We start from the raw sequence: 22,695 nt of genomic DNA on the forward strand, positions 1-22,695 counted from the left end.
TTGTTAAAGGTTAAAGAATCCCCCTTGCCTAGCATTTCATGCTCCATAAACTAACTATTCTCGTCACCCCTTGTAAGCAAATCTCACAGAGCAAAGGAGAGGAGGTAGCGTAAATGAAATGGCCCTTTAAACTTATCTATTTCCAGTCATGCATGCATCACATCAGTATGGCATCAAAAGAACACAATGCAATACCTCAAACTAACACTTGTTTTGTGTTGATAAAGAACTTACAGAAATTTGGGAATTGAGACTCATATGAGCCTGCACGACTTCTAACATATGAGATACAAATTCATTCATGTCTTCAATAGGAGCAATCTTAAAAGCAACAACACTTTTCTTATTCTGGGAAAAAGAAAAAAAAAAAAAAAAAAAAGAAAAAAGGGAACACGTGTTAGTCAACTCAAATTTAAAGCTTTAACTAGATGAGGAACACACAAAAATAATAATGTGAAATATTACTGGATTGTAAATTAAGCAGTGAGAGAATGTGACTAAATTTACAAGGTAGAAATATTTAAGGTGTTCAGCATTCAATAGAATCTTGGCACAGGCTCCACAATACTAAATTCAGATTTTAAACCGACACCAAGCCCCAACTCATCAAATCAATCACACCAGAAGTTAACTTTGAAAAGTTGCAAAATTTGAGTGAGATGCAAAAAATTTGCGTTTTTTTTTGCCCTTTTCAAACCAGTTTTACACAATGGGCGGAACAGTTGTGTAATGTTACAGCATGTTTAACCCCTTAACCGCCGATTCGCCTTTTAACTAGATGGACTTAAAGTCTCCCTTCAACCTTGGTACACGAAGATCACTCACCCAAAGGTATGCGGCTGCAGGTATCGATTCGGGAGATGGAGTCAGGTCCTGAATAGGCTGCTCTCCTGGTGGCGATTTGCTCCTTGCAGCTGACATGCTATGCTGCGTGGAGTGACTACTGGAATGACCATCCGTACTGTTCATTTTGACAATGATTGTGGTGCTGCTGCCTGGCTTGTTGCTCCTGTTGCTGGTCACTATCCCCTTCAGGATCGCCTCCAGCCCAGAGAGCTTGTGCAGCCACCATTTTAAAATTTCCCGGCTGGCGTCACCGCTCCCATCCTGCACCGCGGTCCCCGGGAGAGCGCTCCTGCGCATGTGCCGGTTCTGGGGACCCGGAAGCCAGCTTCTACTTCCGGGGCGGCCGCCATCTTGGTACACCTCTGTACCCCGGCGCTGCCCGCATGTTTACCGGGTCCCCGCGAGCCCCGACTTCCTCTCCGGAGCGGTGGCTCCGGCGTCACTCCCGCCCGCTCACCCGGCAGCCCGCATCGGCCCCAGCAGTGGCGGCTTCAGGCACCGCACCCTCCCGAGGCAGGGGCCTCCCCGCTGCCATCACCGGTCAGGCCGGCCTCGGATCCTGGACACACGAAAGGTACCGTCCTGTGGGTCCCTCCGTCAGGGACAGGAACCCAGCTGAAGGCGGAGGAGAGGTACCGCCCTTTTTATCTGTAGGTTCCTGTCCCTGAAGGGCGGATCCCCTCTCTCCGTGGTGCTGTCATGGGTGAGAGAGAAATTGCACAACAAATTTTGTGGTCCATTTTCTCCTGATACCCTTGTGAAAACGCACTTCAAATGTGAAGTGGACCCTAAAAAAAATGGTTTTGTAAATTTTGGTGGAAAAATGAGAAATCGCTGGTCAATGTTTAACCCTTATAACGTCCTAACGAAAAAAAATTATGTTTCCAAAATTGTGCTGAAAGTTGACATGTGGGAAATGTTATTTAGTAACTATTTTGTGCAAGACCACTCTCTGATTTAAGGGTACAAAAACTTAAGTTTGAAAATTGAAAAATTTTCAACATTTTTGCCAAATTTGTTTTTTTCATAAGTAAACGCAAGTTACATACGAAGAAATTTTACCACTAACATGAAGTATAATATGTCCCGAAAAAACAGTCTCAGAATCAGTGGGATACGTTGAAGCGTTCCAGAGCTATAACCTCATAAAGCGACAATGGTCAGAATTGTAAACATTGGCTTGGTCACCAAGTAGCAAATTGGCTCTGTCACTAAGTGGTTAATTCATGAAGAGTTGCAGAGTTCATTACTGTAGAATTCTTACTACATTCCCTTACTGAAGTAAGATTTGTGGTGAGGCACAGGCCACTTTACAGACATGCCTGATCACTAAGCAGTGTGCCTCTCAATGAATAAGGATAATCTGATTCCTAGTTGCTGGTATTAATGAATAGGGGCACTTGACTTCACAAGACTGGGTGATAGATAAGCCACGTCACATCTGGGCATTGCAAACATGTTTCCAGCTACATAGCTTTTCAGTTAGGGCCCCGTCACACATGAACTTGTCAGGATCGCTGGTGTGTCGCTACATGATTGCTGGTGAGCTGCCAAACAGACAGATCTCAGCAGCGATCAGGACAGCGACACACGGGTAACAAGCAACGCACGTTGCTTAGTTACCCGCAGTGTACGTTAAGATACCAGCGCGCTGGTGCAGGGAGCTGGTAACCAAGGTAAACATTGGGTTTCTAAGCGCCGATGTTTACCTTGGTTACCAGCTCCCTGCAACAGCGCGCTGGTATCTAACCAACACATCTGGTTTCTAAGCACCGCGCTTAGAAACCCGATGTTTACCTTGGTTACCAGCTCCAGCTCACTGATCGCTGGTCTCCCACATGCAGCGATGCGTGCTTGCCCAACTGGAGACCAACGATCAAAAAAATGTCCAGGGTATTTGAGCACAATCAGCAATACCCGGCAGGGGGGCCGGTCACTGATAAGTGTCACACACAGCGATCTCGCTGGTGAGATCGCTGTTGCGTCACAAAACTTGTGACTTAGCAGCGATCTCGCTAGCGAGATCACTGTGTGACAGGGGCTTTATTGTCTTAAAAGCGAAACTTATCAGAAAAAAACGCTATTAAGCTGAAAAGATGGTGTTAGGGTACCGTTACACCTAGCGACTCACCAGCGATCCCGACCAGCGATATGACGCGGTCAGGATCGCTGGTACATCGCTAGGTGGTCGCTAGTGAGCTGCCACACAGGCAGATCTCACCAGCGACATCGCTGGGGACGGGGGTCGCTACTTACCTGTCAGACGCGGCGATCCGGCGTCCTCCCGCCCGCGTCCACGCTCAATACACTCCCGCCCGCTGGTCTCGCTCAATACACTTGCGTAAAGCAAGTCCGCGCCCATCCAGTTGGTACATGACCACATATATGCAAGTCACATACTTGAGGACACCCTCCTGCCACCAGCACCAGAGAATTCTCACAGCGTCCAATGTGAGGATTCACAAGAATGACTCGAGGTTTGCAGCCAAGGGCCAAACAACCCCTTTAAATGTATCCATGTGTTATTTTCCCAAAAAAAAGACGTGGACAATGGACATTTGTGCACAAGAGTGGGGATCAACTGACATTTGCTGCAAGGCTATCAAAATAGGCAAATTGTTTAACCCCTTAAGCACCAAGGGTGGTTTGCACGTTAATGACCGGGCCAATTTTTACAATTCTGACCACTGTCCCTTTATGAGGTAATAACTCAAACGCTTCCATGGATCCCGGTGATTCTGACATTGTTTTCTCGTGACATATTGTACTTCATGATAGTTGTAAAATTTCATTCAAATAACTTGTGAAAAAAACGGAAATTTTGCGAAAATTTCGCAATTTTCCAACTTTGAATTTTTATGCCCTTAAATCACAGAGATACGGCACACAAAAAACTTGGTAAGTAACATTTCCCACATGTTTACTTTACATCAGCACAATTTTGGAACCAACATTTTTTTTTTGTTAGGAAGTTATAAGGGTTAAAAATTTACCAGCGATTTCTCATTTTTGCAACACCATTTTATTATTACGGACCACATCACATTTGAAGTCACTTTGAGGGGTCTATATGATAGAAAATACCCAAAAGTGACACCATTCTAAAAACTGCACCCCTTAAGGTGCTCAAAACCACATTCAAAAAGTTTATTAACCCTTTAGGTGCGTCACAGGAATTTTTTGAATATTTAAAAAAAAAAAAAAAGGAACATTTAACTTTTTTTCCACGAAAAAAATACTTCAGGTTCAATTTTTTTTATTTTACCAAGGGTAACAGGAGAAATTGGACTGCAAAATTTATTGTGCAATTTGTCCTGAGTATGCTGATACCTGATATGTGGGGGGGGGGGGGGGGGGGCAACACTGTTTCGGCGCATGGCTGAGCTCAGAAGGAGCGCTGTTTGACTTTTTCAATGCAAAATTGGCTGGAATTCTGATCGGACGCCATGTCACGTTTGGAGAGCCCCTGATGTACCTAAACAGTGGAAACCCCCCACAAGTGACCCCATTTTGGAAACTAGACCCCCCAAGGGACTTACAGTCATATGTTAAAGTTTGGGCACCCCTATTAATGTTAACCTTTTTTCTTTATAACAATTTTGTTTTTTGCAACAGCTATTTCAGTTTCATATATCTAATAACTGATGGACTCAGTTATATTTCTGGATTCAAATGAGGTTTATTGTACTAACAGAAAATGTGCAATCTGCATTTAAACAAAATGGAAATAAATACATTTTCTTTTAATTCTATTATTTTTCCCTAACTAAGGGGGTGATAACGGGGGGTTTGATTTACTATTTATGGCGGTTTTTATGTTTGGCAGCTGTCGCACGCTAAAAGACGCTTTTTATTTTAAAAATAGTTTTTGCATCACCACATATTGAGAGCTATAATTTTTCCGTATTTTGACCCACCGAGTCACGTGAGGTCTTATTCTTTGCGGGACGAGTTGACGTTTTTATTGGTACCATTTTCGGCACGTGACATTTTTTGACCGCTTTTTATTCCGATTTTTGGGACGCAGAATGAACAAAAACCAGCGTTTCATGAATTTCTTTTGGGGGAGTGCGTTTACACCGTTCCGCATGCGATAAAATTGATAAAGCGGCTTTATTCTTCGGGTCAGTACGGTTACAGCGATGCCTCATTTAGGTCTTTTTTTATGTTTTGTCGGTTTTATGCAATGAAAACTATTTTATAAAAAATTATTTTTGCATCGCTTTATTCTGCAAGCTATAACTTTTTTATTTTTTTGCTGATGATGCTGTATGGCGGCTCGTTTTTTGCGGGACAAGATGACATTTTCAGCGGTACCATGGATATTTATATGTGTCTTTTTGATCGCGCGTTATTGCACTTTTTGTTCGGCGGTATGATAATTCATTATTTTCTGCTTCGTTTTTTATTTTTTAAGGGGTTCGCTAAAGGGGTTAACTAATGGGACAGTTTTATAGGGCAGGTCGTTACGGACGCGGCGATACCAAATATGTGTACTTTTATTGTTTTTTATTTCCAAAAAATGAATTTATTGGGGGAATATTTTTTCCTTCTAATTTATTTGTCGATTTTTAAAAAAATTATTTTAACACTTTTTTTTTTTTTTTTAAACTTTATTACATTGTCCCAGGTGGGACATCACTGTCCTGTGACAGATCGCTGATCTGTCACATCACAGATCACTGTGACAGATCAGCGATCTGTCACAGGCACTGCTGCAGACTTCCTCATGCCTGCGCTTTGCAGGCACTGAGGAAGCCGGCTCCCTGCAGGCCCCCGTCGCCATCTTGGATTCGGGGGCCTGCAGGGAAGGAGCCCCCCGCAGCAGCGCTGCACATTGCGCTGCAGTGGGGGGCTCAGGGAAGCACGGAGGGAGCCCCCTACCTGCCGATGCTTCCCTTTAACCCCCGGTACACCGCGATCGTTTGATCGCGGTGTACAAGTGATCGCGGTGTACAAAAACGTGTCGGGGGCGGTCCGTGAAAGGGGTTAATGCCAAGAATTCACTAATAGAACTAACTATCTCCACTTCCAAATTCACTAGCATTTCTACTTCCAACATATGCTTTACACTTCCTCTTCTCTCTCCTCCCCCCCTTTCTAGAAGAAATACCTCTCTATGATGAGTACCTGGAATGAACGAAGATGGCCAGACACCTTTACATAACTTCCAGGTGGTACCACTACATTTTCATGACTTGCTTCCTGCAAATATTAATATACATGAATTAAAATACTCAGCACAACATACTTTAGCAGTGACATTGGTAACATCAGATATTAGATAATGAGATTTCTAGTTTATATTTGTGTAAATAGATTAATTTTCAAAATACTCTTACTTTATAATGACACTTAAAAATAGAGAAAACTTACATCTGTGTCGACCCACTGTCGAACATCCATTGGTGCAGAAGTCATGTCATCTACTTTATATAAAATGTTAGTTGGAGCCTTTTCTGCATGCCTTACGATGCCAACAATTGTCACCTGAAGAAAAAGTTCATTATTGGCATTTCAGTTAGATTCTTTTCCCCCAAAATCATTACCATGTAGGCCATATTCTCAAGTCATAAAATGCTGTGGTTTTATTTTTTTCTTCTTTTCTTTTTAAAGGTGTTTGCACAAAAATATGCGAGTGAAAGAGTGAGTGAAAGAATCATATTGCGTTGGGAGCTGTTGATCAAGGTACAAGGACTGAACAACAGAAGTAGTATGTTTTACTGCACTATATAAAATTTATAAAATGCAGTAAATTACAGGTTTTTTATTAGGCGATACAGGTAAGAAAACATATTACAATACACTATCGTAACATGTTTTACAACTATCAGCTAGTCAAACAAAATTCTGCTTATTAGGTGGCAAAATTAATCTTCTATATAATAGTCTAATTCTGTCTGTGTCTCTGTTTGTAACGGAAATACCGCGCCGCTGATCGGCCGGCTGGGCGCGACCAATCAGCGACCGTCGCAGTCCGGCCGCGAATTGGCACGGAATTCGAACGACGCACAACACCCCTACCGTCGGTTGCCGCGGGTCATCTCCTGCCGCACGGAGGTCAGCAGCGACGCAGCCGGCAGATGACCGGAGCTAGCCTGAATACCCGGTGCATTAGAATCGGGCCACCATCTAGTATAAAATAATGAGCGGAATTAAGTTTGTCCAACAACAGTAAGTCACAGTATCTCATATTGACCTAGTGAAAATTAATTGCCTTGTCTCGACAAATACATTACTTCCTGTGCTGCTAGATTACATATTTACCCTGTTATTGTAACCCTTACCATTTATTATAATTTTGTCTAGAAGGGTCACCATTACAGATTACAAGATGTACATGTATCGCCCTATATCACTTCTCCCCTATGCCTCAAAACTACTGGAACAACACGTCCATCTTGAACTATCCTCCCACCTCTCTTCTTGCTCCCTCCTTGACCACTTGCAATCCGGCCACACCACTCCACTGAAACTGCCCTAACTAAGGTCACCAATGACCTACTAGCCGCCAAGGCCAAGCGACACTACTCTGTCCTCCTCCTCCTGGACCTGTCCTCTGCCTTTGACACAATGGACCATTCCCTATTACTACAGACCCTCTCGTCTCTTGGTATCACAGACTTGGCCCTATCTTGGATTGCGTCATACCTAGCAGACCGGACATTCAGTGTGTCTCATTCGCACACGACCTCCTCACCGCGCCCCCTATCCATCGGAATCCTGCAAGGTTCAGTCCTAGGGCCCCTGCTCTTCTCAGTTTACACCTTTGGCCTCGGACAGCTCATAGAATCTCATGGCTTTCAGTATCACCTCTATGCTGATGACACACAGATCTATATCTCTGGACCAGATATCACCTCCCTACTAAACAGAATCCCTCAATGTCTGTCTGCTATTTCATCCTTCTCCGCTAGATTTCTAAAACTTAATATGGACAAAACAGAATTAATCATCTTTCGCCCATCTCACGTGACCCCCCCCAACGGACCTATCCATTAAAGTAAACGGCTTCCCACTCTCTCCAGTCCCACAAGCTCGCTGCTTCGGTGTTATCCTTGACACTGATCTCTCTTTCAAACCACATATCCATGCCCTTTCCACTTCCTGCCGACTTCAACTCAAAAATATTTCACGGATCCGTACATTCCTCAACCAAGAATCTGCAAAAAACCCTAGTCCATGCCCTCATCATCTCCCGCCTTGACTACTGCAACCTCCTGCTCTGTGGCCTCCCCTCTAACACTCTCTCACACCTCCAATCTATTCTTAACTCTGCTGCCCAACTAATCCACCTGTCCCCCCGCTATTCCCCGGCCTCTCCCCTGTGTCAATTCCTGCACTGGCTCCCCATTACACAAAGACTCCAGTTCAAAACCCTAACCATGACATACAAAGCCATCCACAACCTGAGTCCTCCGTACATCTGTGACCTAGTCTCTCGGTATTTACCAGCACGAATCCTCCGATCCTCACAAGATCTCCTTCTCTACTCCCCTCTTATCTCCTCTTCCCACAATCGCATACAAGATTTCTCTCGCGCATCCCCTCTACTCTGGAACTCTACCACAACATATCAGACTCTCGCCTACCATGGAAACCTTCAAAAAGAACTTGAAGACCTACCTCTTCCGACAAGCCTACAACCTGCAGTAACCACCGATCCACCAAACCGCTGCACGACCAGCTCTACCCTCGCCTACTGTATCCTCACCATATTCCCTTTAATCTTAGGCTAGTTTCACACTTGCTTTTTTTTGCAGCGCGTTTTTCCCGCAAAAAAACGCATTAAAAAAAACGCATACAAAAGCATACAACTGCTGCGTTTTTTTCAAGCATTTTTATGAGCATGCATGAAAAAACGCAGCGTTTTTATGCGTTTGTATGCGTTTTTAGTGCGTTTTTACCGCGTTTGCGTTTTTTTCCAACATTAGGTGGCCCCTCACACTAACCCAAACCATGACTTTACTAACCCTAACCCTAACTAACCCTAACCCTGACCCTAACCCTAACTAACCCTAACCCTGACCCTAACCCTTAACCAAACCATACTTAACCCTAACCCAAACCCTAACTAACCCTAACCCTGACCCTAACCCTAACTAACCCTAACCCTAACTAACCCTAACCCTGACCCTAACCCTTAACCAAACCATACTTAACCCTAACCCAAACCCTAAACCCTAACTAACCCTAACCCTGATGCTAACCCTGACCCTAACCCTTAACCAAACCATACTTAACCCTAACCCTGACCCTAACCCTGACCCTTAACCAAACCATACTTAACCCTAACCCTAACCCCAACCCCAACCCTGACCCTGACCCTAACCCTAACCCTAAACCCCTTTAACTAACCCTAACTCTAACCCAAACCCCTAAATTCCATGGTTAAAAAAAAAAACCGCTTGTGCAAAAAAAACGCATACATAAGCATGCCAATGCGCACATATGCGCACCCATAGGCTATAATGGCCTTTTTTAGCGCAAAACGTGCGCATATGTGCGCATGCGCTTTTTTGCAGGGCCAAAAAATGCAACATGCTGCGTCTGGAAAATACCAACGCACACCCCAAAAAAACGCAGCGCATGAAAATCGCATACATGCGCATGCCAGTGCGCAGGTATGCGCACCCATGTTAAATATAGGGGAAAAAACGCATGCGCAGGTATGCGTTTTTTTCCAGCGCTAAAAAACGCAAATGTGAAACCAGCCTTAATTATAAAGATGTAAATTCAGTAGGCCAGGAGATATAAATGATTATCTTTATGTTGACTTTTAAATTTGGGTGTCTTTCTTTGGTTGGTCAAGAAACAGTCTACTGTTCGTACTAGCCTGAATTAGAGGAGACTCTGGAGTTGCTGTTTGCTGGAGGAATAGAGAGATCCCACACCATTTTTTTTACATTATAACCTCTTTCCGACATTGGAAGTAATACATCCACGCGCTATGGGCTTTATTAACGCGGATGAATCACATCTACGTGATCAAGCATGCACACAGGCTGTGCGCGCGCAATCGCCGCTGGGTGTCAGCTGATTCTGACAAGCTGGCACCCGGCACTAACTGCCAGGAACGGTCACGCACCGCTCCCAACACTTTAACCCCTTAAATACAGATTGAACACGATTGCAGCATTCCGGAAGCAGGCAGAAGGATGACAGGATGCTTCCCGATCAGTTCCATGGTGACATGACATCCGGGTCACCTGAGCTAGGAAACTTGCTAGATCAGCTTGCAAATAAAGATAGACCCATAGTGGGACAAAGTAAAAGTTATAAAATAAAAAACTAAAATATTTTTTTTTTTAAACAATTGTAAAAAACACACAAAAAATAATGTACCCATAAATAAATCTTCCAAAAGGGAAAAATTCAGTGAAGGGCAAAAATCCACTTGTAGGGAAAGACCCAACGCATTTCGACTAGCGTCTTATTTATGATCATTCAAGATCATGCATAAGACACGAATCGAAATGCGTTGATCTTTCCTACAAGTGTGATGCAGTGCTGGACACAATGTTAGTACAAATTATTTATTTGAAATAAAAGGTTTTTTTGGGGTTTTTTTTTTTAAGCAGCCTTCTCCGGATTTTTTCCCTTTTGGACTGTTTGCTGTGGCTACCTCACTCTCATCCTTGTGATACTTTGTTCTGCAATTGGGACGATACACACCTGTGCTGGTGAGCTGACTTTTTCCATATATTTTTCATAAATGTTTGTATGAAAAAAAAAAGAAAAAAAACAAAATAGAAGTACACATTTAGTATTGCCGTGTCCGGAACAACCTGACTTAAGATTTCCCACTAGTTAACTCCTTTAGTGAATACCCAAAAAAAAAATTAAAAAACAATGCTTAATCAAACCGCTGAATAAAAAGCGATTAAAAAGACGGATATAAATAAAAATGGTACAAGTAAAAACAAGCCGACATACAGCTCTATCAACTGAAAAAATAATCAAGTTATAGCTCTCAGAATAAAGCGATGCAAAAATAATTATTTTTTCTATAAAATAGTTTTCATTATGAAAAATCACCAAAACAAACGATATAAATGAGGTATCACTGTAATACTGACCAGAAAATTAAAACTGCCTTATCAATTTTACTACACAGAAATCCTGAATTGCTGTTTTTTGTTCATTCTGCCTTTCAAAAATAGGAATCAAAAGTAATAAAACAAAAGTCATGTGTCTGAAAATGAAACCAATAAAAAAGTCAACTGGTCCTGCAAAAAACAAGCCCTCACATGACTCTGTGGGCCAAAATATGGAAAAATTATAGATCTCAAAATGTGGTGATGCAAACATTTTTTTGCAATAAAAAGCATCTTTTAGTGTGTGACAGCAGCCAAAAATAAAAATAGAATTAGTCTTACCGGTAATTCGATTTCTAGGAAACTTCCACGATAGCCATATCGGAGGATGTCTCCCCGCCCTAATGGGGGACAGGAAATGTACAAGAGGTTAAATTACCCTCCCCTTCCTGCTACCTCCAGTGTTTTTTCTGTACACACTAGCATGTATAGTTACCAACAAAGTGCAGGAATCATCCAGTAAAAGCATCAGATAGGGAGGGAAACTAGTGCCGTCGTGGAAGGTTCCTAGAAACCGAATTACCGGTAAGAATAATTCTATTTTATCAAGTCACCTTCCACGACAGCCATATCGGAGGAATACCAACAACTAATTTCTTGGGGAGGGACAACAGCCTGCAGAACACGTCTGCCAAACGTTAAATCCCTGTTGAAATTTAGTCTATAATGTCTGGTGAATGTATGGACAGACGACCAGGTGGCGGCTCTGCATATCTGCTCAGTAGATGCGCTCCCTCTTTCTGCTCACGATGTTGATACTGAATGAGTAGTGTGGGCTTTCAGAGATGTAGGAGGAGGAACGCTCTGTGACTAATAAGTGAGGCTGATAGCTTGCCTGATCCAATTTACGATTGTATTTTTTGCTGCCTTTTTTCCTTTATTCCAACCGGAAATTTGAATGAATTCTGGCCGATCCTCCAACTCTCCGTCTGTTGGAGGTAGAAGAGAACTATTCTACAGACATCGAGGGTGTGAAAGACCTTTCGTGTTGGAGGGGTTTAGACAGAAGGAAGGTAATACACTGTCCTGGGACCTATGAAAGTTCGAGACCACCTTAGGCATAAAGGAGGGATCTAATCTTAGGATGATGCTATCCTCCGTGATGGTTAAGTATGGCTCTTGTATTGACAGGGCCTGTAATTCCCCTATGCGCCTTGCGGTAGTAATTGCTACCAAGAACACAGTTTTTAGTGTTAAGCTTTTAAGAGTCGTGGAAGAAACATAGAATCGTAGAGTTGGAAGGGACCTCCTGGGCCATCTGGTCCAACCCCCTGCTCAAAGCAGGATTCGCTAAATCATCCCAGTCAGATGTCTGTCCAGCCTCTGTTTGAAGACTTCCATTGGAGGAGAACTCACCACTTCTCGTGGCAGCCTGTTCCACTCATTAATCACTCTGTCAAAAAGTTTTTTCTAATATCTAATCTGTGTCTCTTCCCATTCAGTTTCATCCCATTGCTTCTAGTCTTTCCTTGTGCAAATGAGAATAAAGTTGATCCTTCTACAATGTGACAGCCCTTTAGATATTTGTAGACAGCTATTAAGTCTCCTCTCAGTCTTCTCTTTTGCAAACTAAACATTCCCAAATCCTGCAACCTTTCCTCATAAGACAGGGTTTGCAGACCGGTCACCATTCTGGACGCTCTTTTCTGAACTTGCTCCAGTTTGTTGATGTCTTTTTTAAAATGTGGTGCCCAAAACTGGACACAATATTCCAGATGAGGTCTGACCAAAGAGGAGTACAGGGAAATGACTTCACGTGATCTAGACTGTATGCTTCTGTTAATACATCCTAGAATTGCATTTGCCTTTTTTGCTGCTGCATCACACTGTTGACTCATATTCAGTCTGTGATCTATTAGTATACCCAAGTCTTTTTCACATGTGCTGTCACTTAGCCCTATTCCTCCCATTCTATATATGCTTTTTTCATTTTTATTGCCCAGATGTAGTACTTTGCATTTCTCCCTGTTAAAAACCATTCTGTTAGTTGCTGCCCACTTCTCCAGTTTATTTAAATCTTTTTGAATCCTCTCTCTCTCTTCTCTAGTATTAGCTATCCCTCCTAGCTTTGTGTCATCAGCAAATTTAATCAGTTTACCCTCAATTCCTTCATCTAAATCGTTGATAAAGATGTTGAACAATACAGGGCCCAGGACAGAGCCCTGTGGTACCCCACTTGAGACATTCTTCCAACTGGATGTGCAGCCATTTACGACCACTCTATGGGTCCGATCACTAAGCCAGTTATGAATCCACCTAACAGTTGCCTTGTCCATTCCATACTTAGTCATTTTTTCAATAAGGATTGTATGAGAGACTTTGTCAAATGCTTTGCTGAAGTCAAGATATACTATATCTACAGCATTTCCTTGATCCACCCAATCAGTGATACCGTCATAGAAGGAAATTAAGTTAGTCTGACATGACTTATTAGTTACAAACCCATGCTGACTCTGTTTAATCACTTCATTCTTATCCAGGTATTGACATACATGTTGTTTAATAATTTGTTCAAAGATCTTTCCTGGTATAGAAGTCAGACTCACCGGCCTATAGTTGCCTGGGTCCACCTTCTTCCCCTTTTTGAAGATAGGAACAACATTTGCTCTTCTCCAGTCTTCTGGCACTTCTCCTGTTCTCCAAGAATTTTCAAAGATTATGGAGAGGGGTTCAAAAATTTCTTCTGCTATCTCCTTCAGTACTCTGGGGTGTAATTCATCTGGACCTGGAGACTTGAATTCATTTAGGTTAGCTAAGTGTTTCCTCACTATCTTTCTGTTTATAGATATCCTGGATTCTTCTATTCCCTTAATAGGACAGTGAATAACAGTTGATGTTGCATTTCCTTTCTGAGAGAAAACAGATGCAAAATAGGAATTTAAAAGTTCAGCCTTCTCAACATCCTGTCTTACCATTTCATCATTTTCATCCTGTAAAAATCCTATAGCATCTTTGACTTTCCTTTTACTTTTGACATATCCCCAAAATCCTTTATTATTGCTTTTGACATCTCTTGCAAGCCTCAGTTCATTTTCAGCTTTAGCTAATCTGATTTGTGCCCTGCAGGTTCTGCAGACAGCATTATATTCTTCTTTAGATATGCCTCCCTCTTTCCATTTTATAAACATTTTTTTCTTCCTTTTTAGCATGTGCTTAAGTTCTGTGTTCATCCATCCTGGTTTCCTTAAATGCTTCCTATTCTTCCCTCTTTTCGGAATTGTTAACAACTGTGCTTTGAGAATTTCATTTTTCAAGATTTCCCATCCTTCCTGGACATTTTTGTCTTTAAGGATATCCAGCCATTGGATCCCTCCAATTCTCTTTCTGAATCCCTTAAAATCTGCCTTTCTGAAATCTAACCTTGACGTCTGAGTCTTCACAGGTCTTCCGCCTCTAGTTATCCAAAATTCTAAAATAGCATGGTCGCTACCTCCTAGGGTCCCAGCCACTTTTACCTCCTCAACCATTTCCTCCATGTTTATAAGGATTAGATCCAAGGTAGCAGTTCCCCTTGTTTTCTCCCTTACCTTTTGGAAGATAAAGTTGTCAGCAAGAGAGGATAAGAATTTCCTTGACCTGTTAGTTTTGCCTGGCTCAAATGGTTCCCTGGTCAAGCCTTTGAGAACTAGGTTCAAGCCCCAGGGGGGAACCTGACTACGGAGTCTAGGACCGATTCTAGTTGCTGAGGTCATAAATCGTTTGACCCATCGATGGCTTGCCAGATTTTGATCGTAAAATGAACTAAGAGCTGACACCTGAACCTTTAGTGTACTAGGTGTGAGTCCTAGATCTAAGCCGTCTTGAAGAAACTCTGTGCGATATTAGGATGGAAGGGGTCTGGAGTATCTGGGGAACACCAAGATGAGAACTTCTTCCAGACCTTCCCGTAAATGGCGTTAGTCACTGGTTTCCTACTCTTCTGTAGAGTTTGAATCACTTTCTCGGAAAGGCCTTTAGAATTCCGGCTTCAGTAGCCAGGCCGCAAGGTTCATTTTGTGCGGATCTGGGTGTAGTAGAGGGCCCTGGTTAAGGAGACTGGCCCTCTGGGGTAGAAGTATTGAGCCTCCCTGAGCCATGCTCCGTAGAGCTCCGTACCAGCTTCTCCCTGGCCACAAGGGAGCCACTAGCATTGTAGTAACTTGCTCTGCCCGTATCTTCTGCAGTGTTCTCGCTATCATGGGAATCAGTGGGAAGGCAAAAGCCAGATCGAACTGCCACGGATGGGAGAAGCCATCTACTCCCACACGCTCAGTCGGTGGGACTGAGGGAAAAAAAAAGTTCCCACCTTCGCGTTTTGACAGCTGGCAAAAAGGTCCACATCGGGATTTCCTCACCTTGACACCAGAGACAAAAATACTGTTTGGTCTAGGCTCCATTCCCTAGGATGAACATCCTTCCTGCTGAGGAAGTCCGCCTCTGCGTTGTCCGATGCCATTAGATGTACTGCTGATATGGACAATAGATGCTTCGCTGCCCAAGAAAAAATTCTCGCAGCCACTAATTTTAGGTTGAAGAATTTCGTGCCTCCTTGGTGTCGGATGTAGGACAAAGTAGTCACATTGTCTGAGCAGAAACGTACATAATGATTTTGGACAAGGGTTGATGCTGCTTTCAACACTTCCTCTACTGCTTTCAGTTCTCTCACATTTGAGGAGCTGACTGACGTCTGGGGATCATACTCCCTGGAAGTGTGATTTCTCCACTATAGCACCCCAGCCTCTCTGACTGGCGTCTGTTGTGATGATCTTTAGGGGGAGCTGATCCCAGTTGACGCCCCGCTGTAGGTTCTGGTTTTCTAGCCACCATAGGAGAGAAGCCTTCACATGACCAGGAAGAGGGGTTCTCTTGGGTCAGCGTATTCCGATACTTCTTTGAACACCGGAGTACATAGGACTGAAGGATCCGCGTATGGGCTTGAGCCCAGGAGACAGCTTGGATGCACGCTGTAAGGGAACCTAGGAAGGACATTGAGTCTCTCAAGGTTGGTGCTCTCTGGTTTCTGAACCTGGAGATCCTCTGAACAAGGTCGAGTTGCCGTTCACTGGGTAAGAAAGATGTTTGCTTTTCTGAGTCCAGGAGTATCCCTAAGAACTTCATCCTTGAAGGAGAAGGTGGTCTGACTTCTCCAGGTTTGGGATCCAACGCAAAGACTGTAAAATCTCCAGGGACTTTCCCACGTCCTGGTTCAGGCGAGATATGGATGGAGCCATTATTAGAAGGTAGTCTAGGTATGGGACAATGCAAATCCTCTGCTGGCGAATGAAGATCATTGCCTCTGCCATTATCTTGGTAAATACTTGAGGGGCTGATGATACCCTGAGCGGCAGGACATTGAACTGGTAGTGGTTGACCTAGGGACCCTGGAAAACCGCAAACCTGAGGAATTTCCTGTGGTCTGGATGAATCGGGACGTGATAGTAAGCATCCCTCAGATCTATTGTGGCCATCATCCAATTCTGTCCTATGAGGGGGATTGCTGACTTGACCGACTATCTTGAAACGTCTGTACTTTACCACTTGGTTCAAGGGTTTTAAGTTTATTATAACCCTGTGCTTCCCTGAGGGTTTTACAATTACGAAGAGGCGAGAGTAGTTGCCTCTGCCTATCTCCTGTTGTGGAAATGGGGAGATCACTTTTGCTTGTAGAAGTATTTTTATGTCTGACAGCAAGGATTTTTGGAGGTGCAACTGTAGGGAGGTCACTCTCAGGCATTGAGGGGGAGGACTCTCGAATTCCAATCTCAGCCCGTCGCAAAGAACCCATTGGTTTGAGGTTATGGATTGCCATTGATCTATGAAATTCGAGAGTCGACCCCCGACCGGAGAACTGTCATTGTTTGTCCGTGGTATCTTGTTGTTGGGGGGCAAGAATATTATTTCTGCCCTTACCTCCACCGGCCCGTTTTGCCCTTCCCCTTGAATTCTCTCTGGGAGGACTGGTCACCGGGGGGGGGGGGGTGATGGACGAAAATAGAACTACACTTACCGGTAGTTGGGTTTCTAAGACCCTCCACAACAGTACACAGGAGGTTGCCTCCCCATCCTAATTAGGGACAGGAAACAAGAGGTTAAATAGCCCTCCCCTTCCTCTAATCCCCAGTGTTTTCCAAGGACCACATAGAGTGAATGCTTGAAATATTTATTCATATGAACAAAATTTGTAAGGGGGGGGGAAATTACCCGTGCTGTCGTGGAGGGTCTTAGAAACCCAACTACCGGTAAGTGTAGTTCTATTTTCTCTAATCCCGTCCACAACAGCACACAGGAGGTATACCAAAGAATAATGGTTTAGGGAGGGACCACGGCTTGCAGGACTTTCCTGCCAAAGGCTAGATCTCGTACTGTCATAAGATCTAATCTCTTCATGGAGTAAAATTCTTGGACTTATGTGCACTGCTAGACAAAATATCAAATCCAGATAATGTAGAAAAAAATTGACCTTTTATTTCCCAATGCGTTTCGAAGTCCATAACACTTCCTCAGGGGATGACATATATTCCATAGAGAGATTTTCGTAGCGGTCACTGAGTGGACCGTTGGACTTGCAGCAGGCTGAAAAATTGATTCTATATGCTCGGCTCTCTCTTGGAAAGTGTGAGTATATCTCTATATTGTCTTTAATAAATCACCCGGATAAGACCCTATTGCGCTCTTTTCTACCTATAGTTTGAATAATAAGATCTAATCTATAATGCCTAGTGAAGGTATGGACTGAAGACCAGGTCGCAGCCTTGCAGATCTGCTCGATGGATGCATTAGCCTTTTCTGCCCAGGAGACGGAGACCGCTCTAGTGGAATGGGCTTTCAGGGATACCGGAGGAGGTAGATCCTGATTTTTATAAGCTGCCGTGATTGCTTTCTTGATCCAGTTAGCTAGGGAGCTTTTGGATGCTTTTTTCCCCTTTGTTCAGTCCGCCATACTGAACAAAAAGATTTTGATCTTTCCTCCAGAGTTTTGTCTTTTCCAAATAGACCAGGACTGCTCGCTGAACGTCCAGAGAATGGAATCCCACTTCTCTCTCATCCTTCGGGTTATCGCAGAAGGAGGGCAGTATTATTTCTTGGGTCCTGTGGAAATCCGAAGACACTTTTGGCACAAAGGAAGGGTCTAGTCGGAAAATTATTCTATCGTCCAGAATTCTTAGATAGGGCTCTCTGATGTTCAGAGCCTGAATTTCGCCCACCCTTCTTGCCGTTGTAAGGGCTACTGTTATGATTGGGTCACCGAGGAGGAGAGCAAAACCAGGCTAAGCCACAGAAAACCAGAGAGGTTGGTAACTAAGCGGATTGCAGACCCCTGACCCTATCCACACAACTAGCAGTAGCTGTGGAGCGTGCCTACGATGATCCTAAACGCCTCGGCACAGCCGGAGAGCTAAATAAGCCTAAATCAAGAAAGGGGAAATCTAAACTGCCCCAGAGCAGACCCCAAAGGAATAGATCGCCTCCAACCAAACATATTGTCAGTGAGACAAGATGAAAACACAAACGCAGGTAGGAAAATAGACTGAGCAAACGATGGGGCCCACACTGACTAGACAGGAAAGGAAAGACACTGTCTGCAATCACGCAAAAAACCCTGCAAAAATGTCCAACACGTCTGACAGAAAAATACTGAAGTCGCTCAACTTCGCCCACTATATTCAGCAGCAAAAAGAGGCCACTCTAATAAGGGACAAAAACAAACTGGTACAAGCAGTAACATATGGATGGTGATTCAGCACAGCCCCAGCCTGGAGCTGGCTGACCCACACAAAACTGAAATAGACAAAACCAGATCAAAAGTGAACAATAGCAAAAGAACACTTAGCTGAGCATGCAGGGACTGAGCTGGAAACTAAGACCTCAGGAGGCAGGAAAAAAATCACCAGCAGGAATAGAGGGAGTTGGCGGTCTTAAATCCAGTCTGAAACCCCAGATCTCCAATCGTCCTCATTATCAGGTGGCAAGACTCTTAATCAGTTCAGCTCCATTACCGCCAGTAACCACCAGAGGGAGCCCAGAAAGAACTCGCGACCCCTCTGTCAATATGACCAGCTCCACTACCTTCAGTAGTAACCAGAGGTAGGCCAGAAAGCGAATTCACAACAGGCTACGAGTAGTGCTGTTTTCCAGGATAGTTTATCTGGGTCTGGTCGATAGGTTCAAATGGAGGGTTAGTTAGACCATTTAGTACTATATTCAGGTCCCATGCTGGATTTATTTGGACGGATTCTGGAAGCTGACATAAATCTCTTGATCCATCAATGCTCTGCTAGGTTTTGGTCGAAGACCTCAGGGCTGATACTTGGACCCTCAAGGTACTTAGTTTTAGACCCTTAGATAAGCCGCCTTGTAGGAAATCCTGCCAAGCTTAAGCTGTGGGAAGCCGGGTGAAGGATGGGACCTTGATGTAGAAGGTCGCGGTCCAAAGGTAGGATCAGGGGACCCTCTGAGTTCATTAGTTTTAGGGCTCCGAGCGAGCTCCTTTTTGGCCAAAGAGGGGCGATCAGGAGAGTCTTGACCCCGTCTGTCCTGACCTTTTGCAGAGTTTTCGGTATTAGGGGAATTGGTGGAAAGGCGTATGCCAGTCCGAAGTTCCATGGGTGAGCGAAGGCGTCCACCCTTGAGTGTTTCTCGTGTGGACCTATGGAGAAGTAATGCTTTGTTTTGGCGTTCTCCCGGTTCGCAAATAGGTCTACCTCTGGGAGACCCCATTTTTTGGTTAAGGCTCCATCCTCCTGGATCCAAGTCTGTCCTGCTTAGAAAGTCTGCCTCGATGTTGTCGGATCGTTACAGGTGGAGAGCTGAAAGGGACTGGAGATGGTGTTCTGCCCAGCCAAATATCCGTGCTGAAACGTTTTGCAGACTTCCGTATTTTGTGCTGCCCTGATGACGTAGATGGGCCACGGTGGTCATATTGTCGGAGTAAATCTGGACATGGGTTCCCTGGACTGATGTTTCCACTGCCTTTAGGGCTTCTTCTACCGCTCTCAGTTCTCTGTAATTGGAAGATTGCTTTTCCATTTCTTTGGGCCAGAGTCCCTGGAAGACTCCCTGAGGCGATATTGCTCCCCAACCGATTTTGCTGGCGTCTATTGTGATTGACGTCATGGGATATTGTATCCAGGGTGTCCCTCTTGCTAGGTTTCCCTGGTTGAGACACCAGTTGAGAGACAGCTTTACGAGCTGGGGTAGGGAGATTCTCGTATTGAGGGTCTCTGGGTCTTTGTTCCAGCGGGATAGGATCTCTCTCTGGAGTAGGCCTGGGCCCAGGGGATGCAAGAAGTCATTGACCCTAATGTTGACATGGCAAATCTTATGGTCACTGTTTTCTGATTTTTAGAGTCCAAACTTTTGATCTCACGCCCACCTGCTTGTGGATGGAAGAAAGGATATTTGGTTTTGGGAATCTAGGAGGATCCCTAGAAAGACCTTCCTTGGTTGAGGGATTCAGGTCTGATTTTTCCCAGTTTATTATCCAGCCTAGGGATGCCAGGGTCTGCAGGACTGATTGCAAGTGTTGTTTTAGAGTGAGGATTGGAGGGAGCCATGACCAGGAGGTTGTCCGGGTAAGGGACGACATGTCCTTACCTCTGAAGAATGATACCACTTCTGCCATTATTTTTGTAAATGTTCGGGGTGCCGAAGATATGCCAAAGGGCAGGACTCTGAACTGGAAGTGGTGCACTTCTTCGTCTAGAGTGACCGCGAACCTTAGATATTGCCTATGAGATGGATGGATGGGTACGTGGTAATAGGCCTCTTGGAGATCTATAGTGGCCATGGCAAAATATTCTCCGATCAATGGTATCGTGGTCTTTATCGATTCCATTTGAAGCGTTGGTACCGGACATGTTGGTTCAGCTTCTTTAAGCTGATGATGACCTGGAATTTCCCACTTGGCTTTTTTACTAAGAACACCCGGGAGTAGTGTCCTTGACTCTGCTCCGATTCTAGAACTGGTGAGATCACAGTCGATGACAGCATCTTTTGGAGTTCTGAATGCAGAACTTTTTGAAGTGTTGCCGAAGGAAGATGTGTTACTTCCAGATTTTGAGGAGGACTGGAGAATTCTATTTTTACTCCCCATCTGACCAAGTCCAGGATTCTTCGATCGGTGGTTATCTTCTGCCAACTCAGGAAGTAGTCTGTGATTCTGCCCCTTACCTGCTTGGCGTCATTTCTTACCTCTATCTGAGCGGGAGTCGTGAAAAATATTCCTGCCTCTTCTGCCTTTTGGGTAGCTCCATAGCCCTGTATTTCCTTTACACCTGTATTGAGCGGTTTGAGCTTGGGGTGGGTGATGGGGCTTTTTCTTGGGCGGTTTCGGCTCGGGAAGAGTTTTCTTCATGTCGGTCACCTTCTCTAATAGTTCGTCCAATGCCGGACCAAATACGTATTCGCCCTTGAATGGAATAGAGCATAATTTTGATAGGATATCTCCACTCCACATTTTCAGCTATAAGGCCCTTCGGGTAGCTTTGGAAGCACGGATGTTCTTGCCGCAATACGGACCGATTCTGCCGAGGAGTCCGCTAAAAAGGCTGCTGCCTTCTGTAGAAGCGGTAGAGAAGTTAGAAGATCTTCCCTCAGAGTTCCTCTTTTTATATGGTCCTCTAACTGCTGGAGCCAGAGGTATAGGGTTCTAGTTACACAGGCCGATGCTGAGGCTTCCCAGGACTTCCTCAGTAGACTATCCATCTTTCGGTCAAGCGGGTCCTTGATCTGTGAGGTGTCATCGAAGGGTAGCGTAGTTTTTTTTAGCTACTCTTGCTACCTGGATATCTACTTTTGGAATCTCAGTACAAGGTTTTGTGGCTTCTTCGTCCAGGGGAAACCGATCCTTCGTTTCGCCTGGGATACTTAGCTTCTTTTCCGGAAGTTCCCATTCTTCCAAGATTAGACTCTGGATATTATCATGGATATGAAGAACCATTTTCTTCCTGGACTTCAGGCCGCCAAAAAGATCATCCTGCACTGAGCTGGGTGGTCTATCTTCTTCTACTCCCATTGTGTTCCTTACTGCTGAGAGTAGTTCCTCCATATCGTCTGAGGAAAAGAACCATTTCTTATCATCCTGTCTGGGTTGGGGTTAATTCACCCTCTTCCTTCCAATCCACTGAAACCGATGACTCGGGTCCGGAATCTGAGATGTCCTCAGGGGCATATTTCCTCTTCCTAGAGGTCGAGGCCCCCCCCCCCCCCCGAATGACTGGGAGAAGGTAGCCAGGGACGAGTGTATTTCCTGCTGCATCATCCCTCTTACTTCCTCTATCAGGGATGGTTGTTTCTCCCGGACGAGTTTTGCCGTGCATTGCTAGCACAAGGTCTTTTTATAATTGGAGGGGAGTTTCTTCCCTACAGATGGCGCATTTGCGGCTTGTAGGTTTTTCTTCCGTTTTTGGTGTGGGATCCTTGTCTCCCTGAAAGAGAGAAAAGGAGGGGGGCCACTAAGGATGGGTCCTAAACCAAAAAGGTGTATACCCTTTTCCAGGTGTGCTCACTGAGCCAGAGTTTGTGCTGGCCACTGTAGAAGCAGGTTTGAGGGAAGACGCATCCATCATGCAGACGTTAGTCCTACCTTCTGGAGTCTTCCATCAGGGTTCTTAAATAGGAACCGAAATCCAGCGTTTCCTTACCTCATCCAATCGGATGAGGTCGCTCCCCCTCAGTTACTGGTGCCACCTGTTCTTTTTTTTTTTTTTTAAATTTCCTGCCAAGATGAACGCAAGGCGGAAGGGACGTCGGGCGCGAGGGGGGAGCGGATCCT

The 22,695-nt window shown here is 44.4% G+C and overlaps 1 protein-coding gene across 1 annotated transcript in view; it reads right to left on the minus strand.

The window, feature by feature from the left end:
• The window catches only part of RPA2 (replication protein A2), a 117,778-nt gene that overhangs the window by 30,964 nt on the left and 64,119 nt on the right, over positions 1-22,695 (minus strand). Inside the window, exons 4-6 of the mRNA XM_073564587.1 lie at positions 6,223-6,336; positions 5,977-6,051; positions 235-348 (exon numbers count right to left, since the gene is read on the minus strand). Coding sequence (XP_073420688.1) covers positions 235-348; positions 5,977-6,051; positions 6,223-6,336 — 303 coding nt within the window. The remainder of the gene's footprint in view (positions 1-234; positions 349-5,976; positions 6,052-6,222; positions 6,337-22,695) is intronic.

Source organism: Dendrobates tinctorius, unplaced genomic scaffold (assembly GCF_039654945.1).
Source record: "Dendrobates tinctorius isolate UK_male_01 unplaced genomic scaffold, ASM3965494v1 ptg000015l, whole genome shotgun sequence".
Taxonomy (NCBI): domain Eukaryota; kingdom Metazoa; phylum Chordata; class Amphibia; order Anura; family Dendrobatidae; genus Dendrobates; species Dendrobates tinctorius.